We start from the raw sequence: 23,496 nt of genomic DNA on the forward strand, positions 1-23,496 counted from the left end.
GAAGCCAAAGAAGATGCTTTAAATCAGTATCAAAATGTGTTTGCTTCTGTGTGTGTGTGTGCGTGCGTGCGTATGTTAAACATACAGGTAATCCTCGACTTACAAACACAATTGAGCCCAACATTTCTGTTGTTAAGTGAGACATTTGTTAAGTGAGTTTTGCCCCATTTTACGACTTTTCTTGCTTCAGTTGTTAATAACTGCAATTGATAAGTTGGTAACTTGGTTGTTAAGTGAATCTGGCTTTCCCATTGACTTTTCTTGTCAGAAGGTCACAAAAAGTGATCACGTGACCTTGGGACACAGCAACAGTCATAATAAATAGGAACCGTTTGCCAAGCGTTTGAATTTTGATCACATGATCACGGGGAGGCTGCAAAGGTCGTAACTGAAAAATGTTCATAAGTCACTTTTTTCAGTGCAGTTGTAACTTTGACCATTCACTAAATGAACTTTTGTAAGTCAAGGACAAGGGACGCGGTGGCTCAGTGGGTTGGGACGCTGAGCTTGTCGATCAGAAGGTCGGCAGTTTGGCGGGTCGAATCCCGAGTGCCGCGTAACAGAGTGAGCGCCTGTTACTCATCCCAGCTTCTGCCAACCTAGCAGTTTGAAAGCATGTAAAATTGCAAGTAGAAAAATAGGGACCACTCTGGTGGGAAGGTAACAGCATTCTGTGCACCTTTGGCGTCTAGTCACGCCGGCCACATGACCACGGAGACGTCCTCAGACAAGCGCCGGCTGTTCAGCTTTGAAACGGAGATGAGCACCGGCCCCTAGAGTTGGAAACGACTAGCACGCACGTGCGGGGGAACCTTTACCTTTACCTTTAAGTCGAGGATTATCTTTATACGCATCCCAGCAACTGGATGGAAATGAATGAGAAGTGCTAGAAATGAAATATCTTCGCTGGGTTTTGGAGCCTTGGTTGATCAGCACTGGGACGTAACTGATGCCGCCATTTTGCTGTCTCTTTCCTGAAGCCGAGCAGGAGCGCTTCCAGGCCAGAGGCTTCTGGACCCTCACCCCCCCTTTCTGCCCCCCTGCCCCCCTCCTCCAGCGCATCTCCCTGCCTCCCCCGAGGAGACCCTGTCAGAATCCAGCTCCAGCCCTCACTGGGGCCTGTTCCTTTGCTCTCCATTTAAGACCAGCCCTTCACAGTTTACTCAGGCGTGTTTGATAGGGGCTCTTCGCCAAGAGAGGTATGAAAATGCCAGTATCTAGTGCCGATCAGGTGGCTTCCCAGCCTTCCCAGGAATCCTGAAAGATCCCTCAGACAGATCCCTTCCGTCCCGAAAGAGGGGAGGGGGTGGGGGCGGCTGGGTCTCACTCAGTGGGGAGGGAAAGTGGCTCTGCTCTCGAGGGTCTCTCTCTCTCTGGGCCTCTGGGGAGAGGCCCACCACACCACTTTCCCCTGAATTCCCTTCCCCCGTTTCCGCTTTTCCCTGTCCTTGGTTTTCTTCCCTTTTGTGTTTCTTTTTGAACCGTGGGAATGCCCCCCCCTCCGGTTGTCTCTCTCCACTGTGGCTGCCATGCTGACGTGCCTGTCTGCCGACACAGGCGCTTCCCCCCTTCCTGCCCTTTCTCTCGCACTGACACAAGAGGAGGACCTGGTTTAATTCGCTGGACTGGGCTTCGAATCCTGGTGCTGTTCTGTGTTTTGTGCGCCTCGTTGTGCTTGAGAGTGACGTTAATTCTGCAGTGGCTGGTTTGGCTTGGATTCCAAATCACTGGGCAAGGGAAGCATATTAACTTTTCAACCCCAGTTGCATGATGGGAATGAGCTGGCATGGGCACACTGCACTGTTTAACCAACTCTGTCTTTCTTTCCCCCCCTTCCTCTCACCATCCCCCCCCCTTTGGATTTCATGCCTTCCACCCCTTGTGTGTCTGTTTCTCTCCACTGGCTTCTGTGGCACCTCCCACCACTTCCTGGCTCCTGGTTTTCCTCCTCCTCCTCCTCCTCCTCTCCCTCTGTACACAACACGCGACAGTTCTGACGCTGTCTGCTCCCCCCATAGTGCCAGGCTTCTGTTGTACTGTTGGGGTGGACTGGAAGTCTCTCACCACTCCGGCCTGTCTTCCTCTGACCACGGACTATTTCCCGGACCGCCAGAGCCTGCGGAACGATTACACTGAGGGCTGCTACGATCTTCTTCCTGAAGCGGACCCGGAGAGGTGCGTCCGCCTGGGGATCCACTGGCTCTCAGGTGACCAAGTCACGCTGGCTGTTGACTCAGCCCCAAGCGTGGCTAGGAGGAGGAGCACCTAGTGTTGTCCTCTCTGCTCTGGCCTGACCCCAGGGGCCGCCGGTCAGCTTGTCCTTGCAAAAAGCGTGATGGCTCTTTCCCCCCCACTTGGGCTTCGTCGCTGAATGACCCCCTGAGAGGAGCCAGGCTGGGCCTGGCTTTTGACGCACCTGTTCAGAAAAGCTGCATGCTACAGATTGAGCTCCCTCCGGAGCGTTCACTCAGCCAAGGGGCTCTTTTCCATCCAGTCTGCCCAGTCTCGCTTGCTTGCTTGAACCTGTCCTCCCCCTGCCCTCCACTGGGACATTCATGGGAGCTTTTGTGCTTCTGAATTTGGAGCTTTTGGTCCCAGCAATAGCATCTCTGCAGTTCTCAAGCAGGGAAGTTTGCGGTGTCCTCCTCCTCCTCCTCCTCCTTGGCTGGGCTTATGGGTGGTCATTTCTTGGGGTGCCTCTGCAGAAGAGTACCAGGTGACTTCCCTTGATCAGAAGCCCAGGGCTCTGTCCAAAATATTTCTGGGGAGGAGGGGAGCAATCTTAGGGGGAGCTGATTTGCCAGTGCACGCAATAGTGGTGGAGGGGGCACTTGAGCTGACTAAAAGGGTGCGGTCATCCCCGGAGCAGTGCCAGAGCAAGGGGCACCCCAAGAGTGGCACCGGCCAGTCTTAAGGACACCTAAAAGGAGGGGAACCGAAGCAGCAACGGAGGCGGCAGCTGCAGCTTTGATTTACTCATTTGATTACGCAGCTGCCCATCTCACATTTGTGACTCTAGGCGAGAAATGAAATAGATAAAATACACAATATAAAGAATAAAACCCATAGCAGCCTGGCATCATCCAAACAACAATCAACATAGGAGATAGCCATGGCATACAGGTAGTCCTCAATGTACAACCATAATGGAGCCATCCTATGTCATGATGGTTGTAAGTCGAGGCACACACGTGACCGACACCATTTTAGGATTTTTTTTGGAGTGATCCTTATGCAAACGCTGCAGTCATTAAGTGAACCTGTTTTCTGTAATAGTCATTTTTTGCCAGAAACCAGGCCAATTCCCAGCAAAAATCATCAGCAAGTAGTTGATCATAATTTCCGTGTTGTGCAGCCTCCGGAAACTCCCTCTTTCTGCTTCCCCTGAGCTTGGAGCAGGGCCTGTGGCTGAAACCGTTGGTGCCAGGTTCTTGGGCCCCCGCCCCTTGTTCCTCATCTGCTCCGGGGAAGAGGGAGTAATGGATGGGGAGGCTCCCCGGTGGTGCTCTGCCTCCCTGTGACGACCCCCCTCTCCCCCCCTTTCTGTCTCAGGAGGGATGAGGAAGGCCTGCAGATGACAGCCCAGCAGGTCTTTGAGGAATTCATCTGCCAGCGCCTCATGCAGGGCTATCAGCTCATTGTGCAGAGCAAGCCCCAGAAGCCGGCAGCGGTCCAGCCCCCCCTCAGCAGCAGCCCCCTATACAGCAGAGGTGAGTCCCTACGTTGAAAGAGCAGCTTGGACAGGGGCAGCCAAGGGCAGCTGGAGCAGGGAGGGGCAGAAGGTGACCAGCCATTGACTTATTGGAGCGTGATACGTAATGGAACTAATGAATTGTACGATGCGCCCAGTCTGATGAACACACCGCTGCTTGGAAGCGAAAAGGATCTTGGGATGCTAGTGATCTACCACGGACCAGGTGAAGATCAAAGAGTGATGGATGGCTAAAAGTTCTAAGAGTAGGACATGGGTTTTCCTGATCAAGAACTACCCAGTGACAGATAGACCCTCCCCCAATTATAGCAATGGTCCATGTGTGATTGCTCATTTAAATAACTTCTCTGCTTACATTCCTTGGGGAAATTATCCACGTGTTTTCTCTGCCCAGGCCTTGTGTCACGCAGTCGACCTGAGGAGGATGACCAGTACTGGCTGAGCATGGGCCGGACCTTCCATAAAGCGACTCTGAAGGACAAAATTATCACGGTCACTCGGTATCTGCCAAAGTGAGCGTCTGTTCCTGTCCATTCTTTTGAGTAGAGAAAGTCAGGAAACGGGAGTCATTGGGAAGCTTGCAGGGTCTTCACTGCCTTTTAGGGCAGGGTCTCCATCCTTGGCAATGTTAAGACTTGTGGACTTTGACTTTGAGCGTGGCTGACTGGGGGATTCTCGGAGTTGAAGTCCACAAGTCTCAGAATTGCCAAAGTTGGGGAGTCCGGCTATAGAGTATTGGAAGGGAATCCTGCCCAGCACAGACGACGCTCCTGGTAGCCAGACTCCGCGGTTTTATATTCCACGGGAAATCAAGAGGGCCATTCATAATTAGCGAGGGTCATCCGGTTTCACTGTCTTGTGCAGGAGAGTAGGAAAGCCGGGAGGCAAAAGTCATTCGTCGGCCACTTTTACCTTAAAAGAAAAGACATTCCCCCGTGGCACCTCTGATTTGAAAAGGCTTGTTTTGATATTTCTGTTCTTTTTAGGTACCCCTATGAATCTGCCCAGATCAATTACACTTACAGTCTGTGTCCTTCCCACTCAGACTCAGAGTTTGTCTCTTGCTGGGTGGAGTTCTCCCACGAGAGGCTAGAGGAATATAAGTGGAATTACCTGGATCAGTACATCTGCTCGGCTGGTTCGGAAGATTTCAGGTAAGCGGAGGGCCCCGGGCCTCCCACTCTTTGAATGGGCGTCTAGGGAGCGCCCGGTTCTTCGCAAGGGTGCCCTTGTGAGCAGCCCCAGAGGCAGGGAGGCCGGTCTAGGTGAGCTAATTCTGGCTTATTGTAAGGCTCGTTGACCGAAACTTGCAAGTCTGAAAGTACAAACCGCTTCCAACTTCTAACTGATCCATTAGTGTGGGTCCTTTTTAAATGTCTTCCTCTGTCTGTTAAGCCATCGGGGCTCCGGCCTCTCTTGCCTGGTTGCTTCCTGGGCAGCTTGTCTTCCCCTCGTCCCCCAAGGTCACTCACACAGCCCATTACAGAACATTGGGGAGAAATCAAGTTTTTTGCTCATCTTTCTTGCGCTTCACAGGGAACCTGGCTTTAATAATAATCACAGCTGCGCCAGCAATGTGCATTCTCAAATTCGAAGGTCCTGTAGTCTCAGCTAAAGGGAAAAGGCTCTCTTTCAGTCATCGACCCCCTGGATTCCTACATGTGGGAAGTGCCATCCCCAGATCAGGGAAGAACCCTCCAGTGCGAGGGATAGCAGGATTGGTACCAATAAAAGAGGATGTTTGTAGCTCAGGGTTGAATTGAGGGGCCCTTCGTGCTCTCTGAGCCTGGTGGTTTTCTGACAGACGTTTCATTACCCAAACTAGGTAACGTCATCAGTACTAGCGATGCTAGCTACTTAGTGCTAGTGATCAGAGCTAGTGCTAGCACTGATGATGTTACCTAGTTTGGGTGACGAAACGTCTGCAAGGAAACAAGCAAGCTCAGAGGGCAGCCAGGAGCCCTCCTAGCAGGGTTGGGCCAGGAGGGCAGGACCTCTGACCCGGAGTAACAGGTTATCTTTGCTCTTGGATGTGTCAGAGGTTAAGGGAGTTAAATGTTGGGAAGGGGTTGATGAGAGGCCATGGGGAATTAGAGGAGAGGGGCATCCTTCTGCAGAAATAAGCGTGAAATACGGGGTCTGTTAGAGCTTCCACATAGGTCTCTCTCTAGCTCTTCGGAATGAGCCAGGAGAGAGATGGGCAGCTTGAACTGGTTCCAGTCTTGTGGAGAGAAAAAAACTGGAAATCATTTCTGTATAAATAGGGTACATTTCCAGTTGCCCTTTAAGAAAAGATGCTGTGGACCTCCTCTTGGGCTGGCTGCTGGCTGGAGTCGTGTGTGGGAAGCCAGAGGCTGGAAGCCCAGGTGCCCACCTGGAACTGGATCCACGGCCTGGGGGAGAGACGGGCAGGAAGCGCTCCAGGCCGTGGCTTCGTTTTTCCCTGCAGTGATCAATGTGCTGCTGTGACAGATTCCATGACTTGCCATCTGCAAGGCTCTTCTTTCCATTTTGGTTATTGTTTTCCTATGTGAATGAACACAACTATACAGGCCCCAGGATAATGTTGCAGGATCCAGTCTGAGTCTGTCACTGGGGCCAAAGCTTTCAGGCTCGTGGTGGAACCGGTCATCAGGGAAATTCTCTCTCTCCAGAATACCTGGAAAGAAATACTGACCGATTCTAGAGAGCGAGGTTCCCTGAGGACGGATGGAGACCAGCACGAGCCCCAAAAGTTGGAAGAAGAAACCTTTGGTCCCGGTGACCAAATCAGACGGGATCCCGCATTTTTAATACTACTGTGACTTTCCTGATCTGTATCTCTTAATAGTTCAAGATATGGAATAGATTTAGTAAATTCAGCACTTGTACCTATATTGGACAATCATTTGTCTGAAATAGTATAGGGCAGTGATGGCAAACCTTTTAGAGACCGAGTACCCAAACTGCAACACAGAACCCACTTATGTATCGTCGGGTGCCGGGTGGGCTTTGGCCCACTGGGTGGGCGTGGCTGTGGTGGCAATGGCAGACTGGGTGGGACTAAAAAGTTCAATCAATTCCAACTTTGTGAGATCTTTTTTTCCCTGTGAGTTGAAATTAATTGATTGACTGAACCTTTTTTTTTCACATGGCAGCAGAGGCCTAAAGCAAAAAGGTTTTATAAAACCCAGCTGAAAGCCTAGGACTGGGGCGACGGTGCGCGTGCCCACAGAGAGGGCTCTGCGTGCCACCTGTGGTATATAGGGTTTCCTGCCTAAGCAGGGGGTTGGATTAGAAGACCTCCAAGGACCCTTCCAGCTCTGTCCTGTCCTATCCTATCCTATCCTATCCTATCCTATCCTATCCTATCCTATCCTATCCTACCCTATCCTATCCTATCCTATCCTAGTTGGGGCAGAAGGAAAACCCTGTTTTGAACTCTTATCCTTCCAGACAGGCCAGTGGGGAAGGTTTTTAATGGTTAGGGATTTAAATTGAAGGTTGCGAGGATATATTTGTAAGAGAGGGAGGAGATGGGTTTTGAAACAGTCACTGGGAAAAGTCAGTGTCTGATGACAGCATGTGACAGCACCATGGAGGAATTCACTGCCTTGATCTCACCCGCTTGGCTGCCACTTTCTCTCCACACAGCCTGATCGAATCGCTCAAATTCTGGCGGACACGTTTCCTGCTCCTCCCGGCCTGCATCAGTGCCACCAAGCGCATCATGGAAGGCGAAGCGCACTGCGACATCTACGGCGGCAAGGCTCGCTCTGACGAAGAGGAGTGGCAGCTTTTGGACGGCTTCATTCGCTTCGTGGAAGGGCTGAACCGCATCCGCAGGCGGCACCGTTCGGACCGGATCATCCGGGTAAGTCGGGACACCCAGTCCAGGAGCTTCAAGGGCTTGCGGTTCCCCACCAACCTCTGGTTGCAGAGCAGAACTCGGCTGGTCCTCTATTGTAGAAGGAACACAAGACTCTCTCAGCCTCCTGATGAATGGAGGATTTTTAAAAAGGAGGATGAAAAGTTCCCCACATGAAGGAAGTAAGACTTTATTTACTTACCATGTCAAAATACGATAAGAAAACATCCCATTCAGATCAGGGGTCCCCAACCCCCAGTCCGTGGCATGCCAAGAACCGGTCCGCGCAAACAAGCCAAGCCCCATCAATAGGATGCAGGAAGCCCCCTCCAGTCTGCGGAAAAACCTCTCCGTGGAACCGGTTCCTGGTGCCCAGAAGGTTGGGGGACCTGAGATTCAGATGACCGGCATTGGAAGATTATGCCGCTCCTCTGCTTTCAAGAAAGGGATAGAACAAATTCTCTTGGGAGATAAAAGGGAGAAAGCTCTGTGGCTTTCCTGTACCTCCGGTTCCCAGAATCCTTTGGGAAAATCCAAGGCTATCCTAAAACTGACCACCCTCAGGTCCCCATGAGCATCTCTCCTCTTTTTCTTCTGTCGCTGACTCTTCGCTGTCTTCCTCCTGTCCAGAAAGGTCCTGCAATGAAAGGCCTGCAGATCACCAGCCCTCTTCCTGCCCCCTCTCTGGAACCTCCAGGGCCGCCTCCGCTGGCCAAGAAGGGGACCTCTGCTCTCTCGGCTCTCTTGGAGATGGAGGCCAGCCAAAGGTGAGTTCCCAGAGAAGCACACCTGCGCAGGATTGTGTCACTCTCTCCCCACGTACATCCACACATCTGTTTCTCAGTTTAGGAACCTGCTTGCTTCATATCTGCCTGACACTGAATTGGTTCAGCTGATCAATAAGTTGGATCTCTTTGGAAGAACCTCTGAGTGCATAGGATCTACTTCACGTACACACGCTTAATAACCCTCTCTGGAGTCTTCCACCCTTTGCATGCCTTGGTACCCTGCCAGTCAAATCTGGGTCGTAGATAGCAAGGATCAGACAGGGCCTTTGAGATCATCAAAGCGTGGGCAGCTGTGGCCCCTTTACCACCTGTGGACCTTAACTCCCAGAATTCCTGACCCAGCTGACAACTCCCAGAATTAGAAGTAAGGACCAACACCTTGAATGGAATCCAGAAGCAAATTAGCAACCAGTGCAGCTCGTGCAACAGCAGTGTTACACGTGTCGCCCAAGGGGCCTCCAGAACTGTCCATAGTGCTGCGTTCTATACCACCTGTGGCTTCTGAATATTCTTCAAGGATAGCCCCAGGTAGAGCACATTGTAGTAATCCATCCAAGAGATGCACACTTTTCCTTTTGAAATAATCATATGGGTCCAATTTTGTTTGAGGTGTTTGTTTGTTTATTTAATTAATTTTGTTTGCTGCCCATCTCATCACAAGAAGACTAGGTGGCTTACAATGTTAAAAAGAATAAAACAGTGTAACAATATGTATACAATAAAAGTAAAACACTATAAGAATTCAAACTATCAGCTATAACTAAAAGGTGGAGAGGGAGGGAGGAGATGGGCAGGGGAGGAGGTGGGATCTCTGTTCATCTACGGTGTCGACCACCTCAGGCCTGACGCTTCCCCCTCGGAGACCCTGCGGGTAGAGGGCGTTCAGTGCAGTCCTGCTTGTGCCTCTCTGTGTGCTCCTTGCCCAGAATCAAAACCTCCGATGGGAGCTGGCATGGTCCTCCTGGCATGGAGACCGGGCATTTCCTTCTCTCCGAAGACTGACCGATTTTTCACTGACTCCTCTCACTTGTTCCTAGGATATTGGGGGAACAACAAGCCGCAGTCCTCGCTGGGAAGACCTCTGTCCAACCAGCAGAGAGTGGCAGCATCGCCATGACACCTACGTACATGGACAGTCCACGGAAGGTGAGGGCAGAAACTTAAAAGACAATAACACACTCATGCATGTGGCTCTGTGCACGTGGCTTGCATGTGCCCTCCGTTAACCGCTGACAGGATCACCAAGTCTCGACACCAGACCAGGTGGATGAGGCGTGTGTGAAAGAGGTCGGACGCTGGCTGGGAAATTCTGGGAGTTAAAGTCCACCCATCTTGAAGTGGCCAAGTTGAGAAACGCTGAACTTCACAGTTAGCGAGTCTTTCATCTTTTGGGGGGTCTTCGGGGGCAGTGTTCAGCTGAGGTCCTTGCATTCTTCCAAGGTGAAAACGTGTGTGTGTGTGTGTGTGTGCGCGCGCGCGCGTGTGTTTTGAAATGCTTGACCCACAGGGCAGTTCTGTTTTGATTGTTTTGGATCCCAGATGGGTGCAAAAGCCCAACTGCAAGATGCTTGCCCTAATGATGTCTCCCTTTGGCACTTCAAAATACAACCCTGGTATTCCAGGCCCTCCTGGTTGGGTTCGGGCTCAAGGTGAAGGCTGGCTCAGCCAGGGCATTTCAACCTCCAGGCTTAGTTCCAGTGCTTGAAATGTGCTGTGGCTGACCAGCTGCAGGGCGCATTCTGCTTCCCTGAGACGGTCCGAGCCAGAGGGCATTTCAAGAGGTTGGACTTTGAAGGGTGTGGCAGGGCCAACACTTCCATTTCTGCTATGACATAGGTTTGACTCAGCTTGTCATTCCCATCTGTAAAATGGGCAGCAGAGTGACTGCCTCCTGTAGGGCAGCTGCCCTGCCTTTCCTATTAAGTGTTGGGAGAAGATTAGACGATGGTACATTAGCACAGATTGGTGCCAGGTTTTTGTTTGTTTTCTGTTTGAACTGGTTGTGTTTTACAGCTTTTTTAATCGCTATCATCATCATCAGCATTCTAGCCATTGTCTATCCACTGCAGGATGAAGGCCTCTTTCACAGGTTTCCAACCAGTACAGTCCTGGGCTTTCTTTTGCCAGTTGGGCCTATAATACTTGCTGATGTCGTCGATCCGTCTTGCTTTAGGCCTCTTTCGTGGATGCTTTTTATCAAATGGGATCCACTCTAGGACCACCTTGGTCCACCTGCCCTCAGTTCTTGCTACGTGACCAGCCCATTTCCATTTCAGTTCTTTTACTGTCCTGATTTTTTTAAATTTTAATTCCATTTATATCCTGCCCTTCTCCGAAGACTCAGGGCGGCTTACAAGCTTAGCAGTAGCCTTCATTCTATGTATATGCCTGCTTATTAGGGCTTTCACACACACCCCAAGCCGCATTATTACAAAGTCAGCTTAATTGTCCCCAACAATCTGGGTCCTCATTTTACCTACCTGGGAAGGATGGAAGGCTGAGTCAACCTTGAGTCAACCAATATCACATCATTTGTTCTCTAATCCAGAGCTCCCCAACCTTTACAGCTTGACAGCCTGGAAGCAAAGGGAGGAGTAGGGAAATGTGTGTGTGCACAGCCTGCGCATGCGCAAGAGGGCCACCTGCACCTGCGGTGGCATGCTGTTGCCTGCGCATGCGCAAATGGGCTGCTAGCCATGTTGTGCTGGTGGCAGTGCTAGAGCCCCTGTGCATGCGCAAACAGGGCTGCTAGCACCCACATGGCGGCGCTACCGCAAGTGGGGAGGGCTCACCAGCTATTCCCACAGCCTGGTGGCCAAGAAACCATGGCCCGGTAACTGGCTGCAGACCATAGGTTGGGGAGCTCTGCTCTAATCCATGGGCAGGTCTGTCTATCCTGTTTTGTAATGGCGAGCTTGTATCTTTCCTTGGCTCTTTGCATCACTTGTAGCTTTTGCACTGGTGGTGAGGTTAGTGTCCATGTTTCACCAACATACGTTAGAACAGGTAGCACACACTGATTGAAAGCATTTCTCTTCAGGCGTAGGGGGAGAAAGCTTCTTGAAAATTATGCTTAGCTGGCTGAATGCCTGCCAACCACATTTACGGTAACACTCCGTTCAATTTCCTTTATTGTATCACCTTCCGTTGAGATCCATTGGCCAAGATATATGTAGTGGTCTTCTCCAGATATAATTTTTTTCCTTTCTTTGGTGAATTTATTAAACACAGCCTGGCTCTTTCCCAGTTTTATTTTTAAGCCGAATGTTTCTCCTGCTTTGTGCAGCTCTTGTATGGGTCCTTGTAGCTCTTCTGGGTCTTGTGAGAAGAGAACGACATCATCTGCAAATCTTCAGTGATTTAAATAGGCACCATTGATTTTTATTCCATCTTTTGCCCAGTCTAGTTTGCGAAATACTTCTTCAGAGCAGGCTGACAAAAGGACAGGTGATATTGCCTTGCCTTGCCATAGACCTCGTTCTATGTGGATTTCCACTTTAAGATTGTTAAGGCCAATCGATATTGATTGTAGTAAGTTTAGGTAAGCAATGTCTACACCTTGGTTGAGCAATGCATTAATTATTGCTTGCTGGAATGCTGAGTCAAACGCCTTTTCTTAATCAATGAAAGCCACGCACAGAAGCATGGTGTACTCGCTCTGCCCTTCAATGACTTGCTGAACAACCTGGTTGTGATCCATTGTGCTGTAGCCACTTCTGAACCCGGCCTGCTCCTTTGGCTGTGCATCATTTAATGTTCTCAATATTCTTTTGTTATTATCTTGGTGAAAACCTTGTAGATGACTGAAAGAAGGCTTATTGGGCGAGTTTTTTTTAAATTATCTTGGGCCCCTTTCTTGTGTATAAGGATCACTTCAGCGTTTTTCCACGTATCGGGTATTTTTTTCTTCTCTGAGGCATCTCGAGAATAATTTTGCTAGTATCTGGCCTAAACTGTGACCACCAGCTTTTAGCATTTCAACTGTAACATGGTCATTTCTTGAAGCTTTGCCACTTTTCATTGATTTTATGGCACAGTACTGCCTCCACTAGGATATCTGGCATTTCCTTTTTCTTGGGTGCTATTACTTTTGGTGATCTTGATCTTTGTATAGGTCTGAATAGAATTTTCCAATTATTTCTAACATTTCCTGTTTTGTTCTACACAGAGAGCATCTTAACATTTTAATGCAAAAACCTTCTTTCTTGTATTTATCTGCTTGCATTTTGCTCTGTTAATCCCTTTGCTTTCTTCATTTGCCTTTTTTACAAGCTTCACATTAAGCTGATGCATTTCTTCTTGGATACACTTTATTATTCAGCACAGTTCAACGTACTCCAATTTATTTATGAAACTTCCAGTATTCTTCATTGTCTGTTGGTTTTTCATTCAGTCAGTAGTTTCATCAAAAACTTTTGACTGTACAAAGTGTTTTTCCGGTGGTGCTATAGATGTAGCAGATTAAAGCATGTTTTTGACTATTTGTTCATTTTGGTCTGTGATGTTCATCTCTTCCAAATCTTGCAATAGAGCAAACCGATTTGATAGATTAATCTCAAAATCGTTGTTCTCCTCTAATAGCTCATTGCTCCATTTTTGTTTTTTTGTGAATATCATTTTCATACATTCTTTTTATCAGTCTATCTTCACTGTACCATTCTGTGGTCACTTCCAGTGTTAAAACGATTGATGAGAGTACAATTGCAGAATATGGTTTTATCACTTGACGTATAGTCAATTTTGCTTGTGTACCCAAATGGACTCTTCCATGTTCATTTTTTCTTTCTTGTGAAATGAGCTCATGATATAAATTTCCTGTCCTTCGGCAAAAACTACAAATCTGTCACCTCTATTTCACTACTTCCATACGAGCCAGTCGCTTTTTCTCCAGCTATTGTTCTTCCTGTTCTTGCATTAAAGTCACCCATTAGTATTTTGTATCGGCATTTTCCTTTGTCTTGAAGGTGGGCCACGTTGTCGTGAAACTCTTCAGCCTCATCATCACTATAGCTTATTGTTGGCACATAAGCTTGGATGATTGGAAGCTTGCACTATTTGTTCAACTGAATGATGCGTTGAGCTACTCTGCCTGATATACTTTCAATTTTTTCTGCAGAGTCTTTCAACTTTTGATTGATGAGAAAACGAATCCCGCCACATCTTCAGTACCTCTAGTGTAGAGTAAATGCCCAGACCTATCCAGTTCAACTATAAACTTTCACCTTTTCGTCATGTTTCACATAATTCAGTGATATCCCAATGCATATTGTTGAGTTCAATTAGCAATTCTTCTAGTTGAGCATCTGTTTTCATTGTTCGGATGTTGACTGTTTCTATGTCCAAATTCCAAAAGCAACCTGATTTAACCCGGTGATTCTTAGCACCCTCTGCCTTCGGGCAGGTCTTCCCGCTGCTGTGGGTGTTTGCCCCAGGGCCTCCGGGGAATGAGGGCCGTGTTTGAGGTTGTATTGGCACGTGGAAGGAATAATCTGCCACGCTTGGCCGATGTGGGTTGGCAGATGTGATCATTGTTAGTCTGGGGTGAAAACATATATAAAATCACTTTATATGTTTTTAACTCTTTGATTGGAAGCCACCCAGAATTGGCTAAGAGAAGGGCAACTATATAAAAGTTTTAAACACATAAATAAATGCAAGCGCATGAAAGAGACGCATGAAAGGCCTGGCTGCCTCTCAGCCCCAGGAGCCCAGAGCAGCGGTCGCTCCGCTCCGTCCTCCATGCTCAGATGCCTTTGCGAAAGAAATGCATTGATCTGAAGAGCCCCAAGTTGTTATCTTGGGAGGCAACCCAAATAAATGCAAAGTGTGGAAGAGACAACATCGGCTCCAGCTTCTCGGGGCAGCCTGGGTGGGAGCAGACGCCTGGCTCTCCTGCTTGCATGCTGGGAATGCTTCCTCCTCTCACCTCATGCCGCCTCCCCCCCCCCCCCGGCACCGTTTTCGTGCCCTGTTGCCCTTCCCCCTGGAGTGGCAGATCTGCACAATGTGTCTCCCCCCCTCCCTTCTTTCTGTTGCTGCCTTTGCTGTTTCCTGGTGCTTCAGGATGGGACCTTCTTTATGGAGTTTGTTCGAAGCCCTCGCACAGCACCTCTCGTCCACACACAGGTCAGTTTTTGACAGGCCAAACGCTTTTTGTGCCCATGCTACACAACGTACGTGGGGTCCACATTCCCCCGTGGGGAAGGCTGAGTCTGTCAGCCTTCCCAGGAAGACCAACAAGAAACACGACCAAAGGAATTGATTCTACTTTATTGTCAAGCTGCATTAACAGAAGCTTGCAAGTCTGAAAGCACAAATCTCTCACCTTTACAGACCAAGAAAATTGGGACCGTCCCTGCTGAGTCCCATTTTGCAGCTGAGGGCTGTTTCCCTAAGCAAAATCTCTTCACCCTGTTTTTCAAGGTCTTTCCCACAAACCGTTGCAGAGTCTGCATGAGTTACAAGGATGTGGTTGGGTTGAGGAGGCAAATGCTGTTTCTGGACTGTTCAGTTTCCTTTAGAAAGGAACCAAGCCAAAATCTCCTCTCCCTGCAGAGACAGGAGAAAAGTCTGTGGGAGCTGGATCCCCCTCTGCCTTCAGCATCCTGCCTAGTTGGTGCAAAGGTCTGGAGATGGCTTAATGTTAAGGTTACGATCAACAAGACCAAATAAATCAGAACTCAGCAGCAAGAAAGTTCCTCAAAGAACATGCTTATTGGATACTTAATATCAGCAGGTTCAAAAGTGAATCCAGATCTAAATTTTCTCTCCAAGAATCAAAGTAATACAATGTAACAGTTCCTACCCAATAGAACCCCTTGGCTGGCTCCTCCTCGCCTCCAGCGTGGGAATGACCTTGGTTCCCACAAGAGTTGCTCATGTTTAGACTTCCAGAAGTACCGTCTCCCCCTCCCCTTTCTTGTGGCAACCTAGAACGAAAAAAATGGCTGCAGCCAGGTGCGTTGTAGAGTTGACACTTCCAAGTTCTTGGCAACTGGGTATATGTTGTGCTTGACGTTTGAGAGACCTGCATTCCGCATTAGAGCAAAAGGAGCTTCCATATAACAGCCCCGTCTTCTCACTCCCTCACCTCAGACTGGGACTGTGCTGCTACAGCTTGGCCGAATGACAGTGTGGCTCTGCTGCTGACCGGACTGAGAGCTGAAAGTCATTGTTGTGTGTAAGGGCTGTAAATTAAAGAGGAGGGGCTGGCCCGTGGGTGGCGCTCTCTGTGCCAGATCTTACGGATATTCTGCCCCAGTTGGCTTGCACTGCTGCTTGAGGTTTGGCTGGGCAGACCTGGGTCCAGGTGGGACCTTCCCCGAGGGCGGGGGGCCTAGCCGAGGAGGAAGATTGGCTCGCACACCTTCAGTTTGGCAAAGTTGAGAGAGCTAAGATGCCATGATTGAGAAACCTCTGCTCCAGAACCAGTTCAGATTGGTTGCACTGTTGCTCATTCTGCAGGGCAGGACTAGATGGGGCCGCAGTGAGATTATTGCAATGAATTCAGGACAGAGCCATCTCTGATGGTGGGGAAGCCTGCTGGCCCTCTGCTTCAAGTGAGTGGGGGACATGAAAGGCACCTGACACCAGGAAAGAACCAAAGCCTCCCTGGCTCCCTTCTCAGCCCTCTGGATATTACTTGATAGAAAGGCAAAAATGGAAAATGGGGGTTTTCTTTTATGGGCAAGAAAGTAAATTGTATTTTGAGCAATTTCTCCCTGGCATGAATTGGTATTGCTTCTAACTAAAAAAACCAGGACAAATCAATACTTTATGGAAGATTTAGGAACCGACAGAGGAATTCCCCATTTCCAGTAAAAGAGGTAAAACTTCCTTTAATTCATAGATGCTGAAAAGAATCTTCTCTTTCTTAGCACAGAATTAGCAGTTGGAGATGTTACCCTTGACGGGTGGCTGTTTTCTCACGGGTTCTTCTGCAGATGTTTTATTTTTTTATTTTAATTCCATTTATACCCCGCCCTTCTCCGAAGACTCAGGGCGGCTTACAAGCTTAGCAGTAGCCTTCATTCTACGTATATGCCTGCTTATTAGGGCTTTCACACACACCCCAAGCGGCATTATTACAAAGTCAGCTTAATTGCCCCCAACAATCTGGGTCCTCATTTTACCTATCTAGGAAGGATGGAAGGCTCAGTCAACCTTGAGCCTGGTGGGACTCGAACCTGCACTAATTGCAGGCAGCTGGTGTTACTTAAGGAGGCATTAGCCCACTGCTCCACCAAGGCTCTGTTGCTTCAGGGCAGATGGGAATTGGCCTTTCTGGGGCCTGATCTTTCTAGACGTTTGTGGCAGTCCTTTGTTCTTTGGGTGGAGTTGCAAGACTATCCATTTCTCAGGCTGAAATCATTTCATAGCCTTCGATGTCCTCAACCAGAGGCCATTTTTAGAATAAACCGAGGCACCCTCCCACCCTTGCCTTCCCTTAATGAACTGGGGAAATGGAAGCACATTTGCCACACACGGACAGAGAACACACTCTGAGGTTCCAGATCAGTCATGGAACGTAGGCAGGTAGATGCTCTTGAACCTACGGACCTTCTCATGTCAGAGCAGTTTCTGCAAGAACACTTTCTGTTGAACTGGCCTTTGGCCCAAGTTCATCCGTCTCCTATGTGGCCAGTCACTTCAGCCTGCAACTTGATGAAGTTGCTCTCCCTGGCCCGCCCTGGTAGGACTGCAGTGACTTTGTCTGCATGGACTTTGTCTGCGTGTTCCCTCTCCCTCCCCCCCCCCTCGTCATCCAGTCCTTGGTCCCCAGCGAGCTCCTCTGCAGCTCCAGATGTGGAAAGGGGTCCATGGAAACATCAGGTTATTCACGGGGAGAGATGCAAACTTGAACAAACTGCAGGGCTCTTTGTGATCCTGATCTGGGAGCCTCAAGGAAATTCCAGGCCACACAGATTATGCATCTGTCTTAACTAGTTCTGAGCGCCCCACCAATTCTCATTTTCAGGACCACAATGGATGCTTTCATTATTGAAGCATTTGGATGCTCGTGAGCATGAGCCTGAAACGCCCAAGCAGTACAGTTAGGGCCAGCTGAATGTTCCTCTGTGCCCCTGCAGGGCTGCTGCTTTCAGGCTGACGCCCTCTGTGGTGATCGCTGCTTCCCTTTTCCCAGGTCTCCGTCGATCAGTCAGTCCCAGCCACGCTGGAAGGCAGCGCTGCCATCGGCGCAGCCCAGCCTGCAGACCGCAGCGGCATTCAAGCCGGCTCTCTTCACGGAGGGGACCAGACTTCAGCCGCCGCTGGCCCTGTGGAAAATAGGTAAGAAGGACCAGGTGGGGGTTTTGTTGTAGCCGAAGTAACTGGGTCATCAAGGAACAGTTCGTGCGAAATCTTCCCGAAGTGAGTAGATGCCTCCTGCCTTTGTGGCCATCCTCTCTTGAGCGCCCTTCCTCTTTGTGGCTCTGCAGCACTTTCCCCACTCGGAGCTTCTTTTCCTCCACCTCTGCAGCTCCCAGCCGTCCTCCGCCAGCTGCCTGACCTCGTCGTCTACTTTGCTAGAAATCCTTGAAGCGATGAAACATCCCAGGTAGGTTCCTCCAGCTCTCCTTGTCTCCCGGCAGCCCCCTCCTGGAAGCGAGTGGGGCAAGTGGAGTCCGGCCATTGGGGAGGCAGAGGGGGGGATGGGTGGGGAGACTGCGGGGGTCCTTCACCTGTGCCTTGCTTGGCTTTCAGCACAGGGATCCAGCTGCTCTCTGAGCAGAAAGGCCTCTCCCCGTCCTGCTTCATCAGTGCCGAAGTCGTGCACTGGCTGGTGAACATGGTGGAAGGGGTGCAGACACAGGCCATGGCCATCGACATCATGCAGGTGAGGAGGTGGGAACTGGGCAGCGTGGACAAGAGTCCTCCCTCCTACCCTAAGGGAGGCCGGACGTCACTTGAGGAGGCCAGTGGAGAGGGAGGGGGGCTTCAAGCGGCATTGGGACCATTCCTTGCTCCTGGAACAGGATCCGTTCCAGCCCGCTTCTCCCTATGGACTAAATCAGTTGGAGATGAGCCGTTTCTGAAGGCAGCAGAAATCCTAGCTGTGGCGCAGGATTTTTCCCCTTTGGCCTGCCTGGCTACTGGCTGTCCTTCTAGCTGAAGCCATTCCTCATTTCCCCTTCTCTAGAAAATGCTGGAGGAGCAGCTGATCATCCACGCTTCCGGAGAGGCCCTTCGCACCTTTATTTATGGGTTTTATTTCTACAAGATGGTGGAAGACAAGGAGCAAGAGCGAGGTCAGGCTCAGGGCGGTTTGGGCCACCCTTGTCCCTCCAGGAGCACTTGGCAGCCTCCCCGCTTGGCTGGCCCTTCGCAGTGCTGCAGAGCGGACAAGGTGATGCAAAAGAGGCCTGCGGAAAAGGAACGAAAATCCCCTCCTGTGCCAAACCCCCAGAGATGAAAAGCAACAGCTTGTGTCCTCCCCTGCTCTGAAGAGCCACAGGAGGCACAGCCTCTTGGAGTAGCAGCTCCTGGACTGGGGAGGGGGACAGATGGGTCTAACCTTGAGAGACCACCCTGGCATTCCTCTGCCCAAGTGCAAAAGTCAGCTGACACCCCCCCCCCCCCGCCCACCTAACTTCCCCTGATCTCCTCTCTCAGCAAGAGGCTCTGCGGAGATTGCAGCCAAGACTGACTCCTGAGCAGGAAGCGGGGGGCTCCCCGTCTCCCGCGGGGTTGGGCAGGGGGACCTTCCCCAGGCTCCGATAGCTTCCTCCCCCTCTTCTGCAGGAGGGATCCAGCAGCCAGCCCTGTGGCACACGGCCAAGGACGAGTTCTCTGCCTTCCAGCGAAAGTGGTTTGAGGTGGCTTTTGTGGCGGAGGAGCTCCCCCATTCGGACATCCCGGCCTTCCTCTTGCCGTGGCTGCCCAGCCGCCCGGCCTCCTACGCGAGCAGGCACAGCTCCTTCAGCCGCAGCTTTGGAGGACGGAGCCAGGCGGCGGCATTACTGGGTAACTGGGGTGCAGAGGGTGGCTTAGGACTCTATCCCAAAATGTGGGGTTTCTGTTCCTCCAAATTAGGAGGGACCTGACCAGGAAGATTTGGGGGGGGGAGAAATGCATCAACTGAAAAGTGGAGAAGGGGGATGACGGTGATCTGGAAATGTTGCATTGGCTCCCATATTAGGCCTTTTAAAGCCAGGGCTCTCCAACCGTGGCAACTTTAAGACTTGTGGACTTCAACTCCCAGCTTTGCTGGCTGGGAAATTATGAGAGTTGAAGTCCATAAGTCTTAAAGTTGCCACGGTTGGAGACTTCTGCTTTAGGCCATGATGGGCATTCCTGTTCCAAAATCATCTGAGAGGTAAATCTCAGGTCAATCAATAAATCAAAATAGAGCTGGAAGGGACCCTGGAGGTCTTCTAGTCCAGCCCCCTGCTCAAGCAGGAGACCCTAAACCATTCCAGACAAGTGTCTGTCCAGTCCCTTCTTAAAAACCTCCAGTCATGGAGCACCCACAACTTCTGAAGGGAAAGCTGTTCCACTGGTTAATTCTCCTCACTGTCAGGAAGTTTCTCCTTAACTCCAGGTTGCTTCTCTCCTTGATCAGTTTCCATCCATTGTTTCTTGTCTTTTGCCTTCTGGTGCTTTGGAGGCAGCCCCTCAAATACTGGAATACTGCTATCATGTCACTCCTAGTCCTTCTTTTTCCAAGACTGGCCATTCCCAAATCCTGCAACAATTCTTCATATATTTTAGTCTCCAGGCCTTTAATCATCTTAGCTGCTCTTCCTTGTACTTTCCCCCAAAGTCTCAACATCTTTTTTGTAATGTGACCAAAACTGGATCCAGTACTCCATATGTGGCTTTACTAAGGCTTTATAAAGCAGTACTAATACTTCATGTGATTTTGATTCTGTGTTTCTGTTTATACAACCAAGGATTGTATTAGCTTTTTTGGCTGCTGCCGCATATTGCTGGCTCATGTTTAAGTGATCGTCCGCTAGGACTCCAAGGTCCCTTTCACGGTTACTGTGAGCCAGGTCTCACCTAATCGGTACTTATACCTTTGGTTTTCCTACCTAAATGTAAAACTTTGCTTTTCTCCACATTAAAATTCATGTTGTTGGATAGGGCCCATTGTTCAAGTCTGTCTAGGTCTTTCTGGATCCTGAGCTTGTCTTCTGGGGTCTTGGCTCTTCCTGCCAGCTTGGTGTCATCTGCAGATTTGATGAGTTCCCCTTCAATTCCCTCATCTAAGTCTTTACGGAGATATTGGGGAGTCCTGGGCCTAATATGGAACCCTGTGACACCCCCGTTTACTTCCCTCCATGTGGATGTAGTGCCGTTGAAGACTACTCATTGAGTACAGTTTGTCAGCCAGTTACACATTCATCTGGTGGTGATGCTGTCTATCCCACATTTTTCTAGCTTATCAAGAAATAGGTTGTGGTCTACCTATTGAATGCCTTACTGAAGTCTAAGTGTACTACATCCACAGCATTTTGCTGGTCTACTAAGTTAGTCACTTTGTCAAAGAATGAAAGAAAATTGGTTTGGCATGATCTGTTTTTAACAAATCCATGCTGGCTACTAGTTATAACTTTATTTGTTTCTAGATGTTCGCAGATCTGTTTTTTGATTATCTTTTCCAGTTTCTTCCCAGATAGTGATGTTAGACTGATTGATCTATAATTTCCTGGGTCTGTTTTTTTCCACCCCCTTTTTTGAAGATGGGAACCACATCAGCTCTTTTCCAATCCTCAGGTAATTCCCGGGTGTTCCAGGATTTTTGAAAGATATGGTGCAGTGGTTCTGAGATAACATCTGCCAGTTCCTTCAGAACTCTGGGATGTAATCCATCAGGCCCCGGTGATTTATATTTGTCAAGATCAAATGGAATCTTTTTCAGTGGTATTGTGTTAGATTGGGCTTTTATGATCATATTTTCCAGAGTTTCCCACGCTTCTTGAGTTGTTTTCCCCTTTACAATTTTCATCCATGGAATTTTTCTTAGGCTTTCTCTGAGTTACTTAAAATCAGCTCTTTTAAACTTTAAGACACTGGCTGGATTATATTCTGTTGCTTGTGTTTGCATTATATTGAATTTCAACATGACGTGATCACTCTCGCCCATAGTTCCAGCAACTTCAACTCCCTCTCTCACTTCTCTGTTAGTAAGAATTACCGTATTTTTCGGACCATAAGACGCACCCAGTTTTTAGAGCAGGAAAACAAGAAAAAAAATTCTTTCTCCTTCTCTCTCTCTCTTTCTCTCCCTCCCTCTCCCATTGTCCCTTCCTTCCTTCCTTCCCTCCTTCCTTCCCTCCCTCCCTCCCTCCCTCTTTGTCCTTCCCTCTCTGCATTAGAGCAGTACCCTCGGAGGTGGCCCTGCAGCCCGGCTTTCTCTTGCAGAAAGCAAGCTGAAACGGAGTGAGGGAGATTGCCAGAAATGCGAATCCGCCGATCTCGCGCTCCTGCAAACTCCCTCGCTCGGTTTCAGCTTCCCTTGCTACAAGAGAAAACAGGCTGAAACGAGGCAGATTGCAGCAGCGCGAGATCAGCCGATTCGCATTCCTGGCAATCTCCCTCACTCCGTTTCAGCCTGCTTTCTCTTGTAGCAAGGGAAGCTGAAACCGAGCGAGGGAGAGTGCAGGAGCGTGAGATCGGCCTTTCTCAGCACGTGCCGATTCGTGCTCCTGGCAATCTCCCTTGCTTTCCACTTGCGGAGGTTGGGGCTGGCCATACGGATCACCTTCGGACCATAAGACGCACCCTCGTTTCCCCCCACACTTTTGGGGGGAAAAAGTGCGTCTTATGGTCCGAAAAATACGGTAGGTCCAGTTAGCTTTACGTCTAGTTCCCTCCTCCACCTTTTGGATGATAAAGCTGTCAGCTAAGTTGGTTAGGAATCTGTTCGATTTCCCACGCTGCAGAGTTTGTCTCCCAGTTGATATCAGACGTTTCATGACCCAGCGAGGTACCATCAGTGCTAATCCCAGAGAGTAAACCGCATTCCCATTTAGCACTGATGGTATTCCCTGGTTGGGTCGTGAAACATCTGCAAGAAAACCACCAAGCCCAGAGAGCACCAAGGACCCCACAATCCTCCTCCTCCTCTCCATAAACCCCACTCCCTTCTAGCACTGCTGATGTTACTTAGATGGGTCATGAAACGTCTGCAAGAAAAGCCAAGCTCAGAAAGCACCAAGATTCTCTTCCGTTGAAAGCTGTGAGGAAGCAGCTGATAAGAACTGTGTTTGGGTCGAGGTGTTTGGCCTTTGTGTCCGAGTGGGACTGAGTCCCTCCCTTCAGGGGTGTTGAAAGGGCAGAGCATCTAGAGCCGTAGAAGAGGCCCCGCACAAACCTGGGCCAGGGCTTCAGGCTTCCTTGACCCTTGAAGGACTTTCTGTTACCTGCCCTCCGATATTACAGCGGGGAAGCTCTTTAGGGCGCAGCAGAGGTGAGATGGAATGGCGACATAGCAGGACGAGATGAGTTCTGGCCTAGTCCCCGTCCTCCCCCCCCGAGTCATCAGTAACCCCCAGATGCATTCCATAAACTCCTTGGCAGGCTTCTGCTCCGACTTTCTCTAAAGTTAAAAGCAAGAGAAACTGGCAGTGGGAGGAGACCCTGGAGACAGCCAAAATGTTTGTCTTCCATCATGAAGGGAATGAGAGGCCAGTGAATGGCTGATGAAGGAAAACGTAACCAGTAGCTGCAGCTCTTTGCTCATTTCCTTATTCCCGGGGGCTTGAAAACAGCCCCAAAACAGGGCTGCAGAGTCTCTGGAGCAGCCTGCATGCTGGGGAATTCAAGTTTCTGCAAGAAGGGCTGATCCTGCCACCCAACGTGGAGGCGCTCGGCTGCTTGCAGTAATGCCGGTAAGCCAGAAAGTTGCCAGATGGCTAACACTATCTCCCATTTGCTCTCCCTCCCTCCCCTTGTGCTCTTCGGTTCCTCTCCGGGCAGCTGCCACAGTGCCAGAACAGCGGACAGTGACCCTGGATGTGGACATAAACAACCGCACAGACCGGCTGGAGTGGTGCAGCTGTTATTACCATGGCAACTTCTCCCTCAGTGCTGCCTTTGAAATCAAACTGCACTGGATGGCCGTGACGGCGGCTGTTCTCTTCGAGATGGTGAGCTCGGGCAGGCGGGCGGGCCTTCGGGCTGGGCAATCAGAACGGTCTCTT

General features: G+C 49.8%; 1 protein-coding gene across 14 annotated transcripts in view; it reads left to right on the plus strand.

Annotated features, from left to right (window-relative positions):
* Nucleotides 1-23,496, plus strand: part of DEPDC5 (DEP domain containing 5, GATOR1 subcomplex subunit) — a 74,397-nt gene that overhangs the window by 40,098 nt on the left and 10,803 nt on the right. For 11 of the 14 annotated variants that reach the window (XR_014493797.1, XR_014493798.1, XR_014493799.1 and 8 more), the window contains 14 exons: nucleotides 1,992-2,175; nucleotides 3,553-3,710; nucleotides 4,107-4,224; nucleotides 4,699-4,866; nucleotides 7,346-7,565; nucleotides 8,190-8,326; nucleotides 9,385-9,493; nucleotides 14,411-14,473; nucleotides 17,493-17,638; nucleotides 17,829-17,906; nucleotides 18,053-18,185; nucleotides 18,489-18,597; nucleotides 19,091-19,312; nucleotides 23,273-23,442. Coding sequence is in view for 10 of the 14 variants with exons in the window: in XM_083373843.1 (XP_083229969.1) it covers nucleotides 1,992-2,175; nucleotides 3,553-3,710; nucleotides 4,107-4,224; nucleotides 4,699-4,866; nucleotides 7,346-7,565; nucleotides 8,190-8,326; nucleotides 9,385-9,493; nucleotides 14,411-14,473; nucleotides 17,493-17,638; nucleotides 17,829-17,906; nucleotides 18,053-18,185; nucleotides 18,489-18,597; nucleotides 19,091-19,312; nucleotides 23,273-23,442 (2,015 nt within the window). In the remaining 4 variants the exon portion in view is untranslated. The remainder of the gene's footprint in view (nucleotides 1-1,991; nucleotides 2,176-3,552; nucleotides 3,711-4,106; nucleotides 4,225-4,698; nucleotides 4,867-7,345; nucleotides 7,566-8,189; nucleotides 8,327-9,384; nucleotides 9,494-14,410; nucleotides 14,474-17,492; nucleotides 17,639-17,828; nucleotides 17,907-18,052; nucleotides 18,186-18,488; nucleotides 18,598-19,090; nucleotides 19,313-23,272; nucleotides 23,443-23,496) is intronic. The other 3 variants (XM_083373849.1, XM_083373842.1, XM_083373841.1) reach the window with 3 other exon arrangements.

Source organism: Vipera ursinii, assembly GCF_947247035.1.
Source record: "Vipera ursinii genome assembly, chromosome: 14".
NCBI lineage: Eukaryota > Metazoa > Chordata > Lepidosauria > Squamata > Viperidae > Vipera > Vipera ursinii.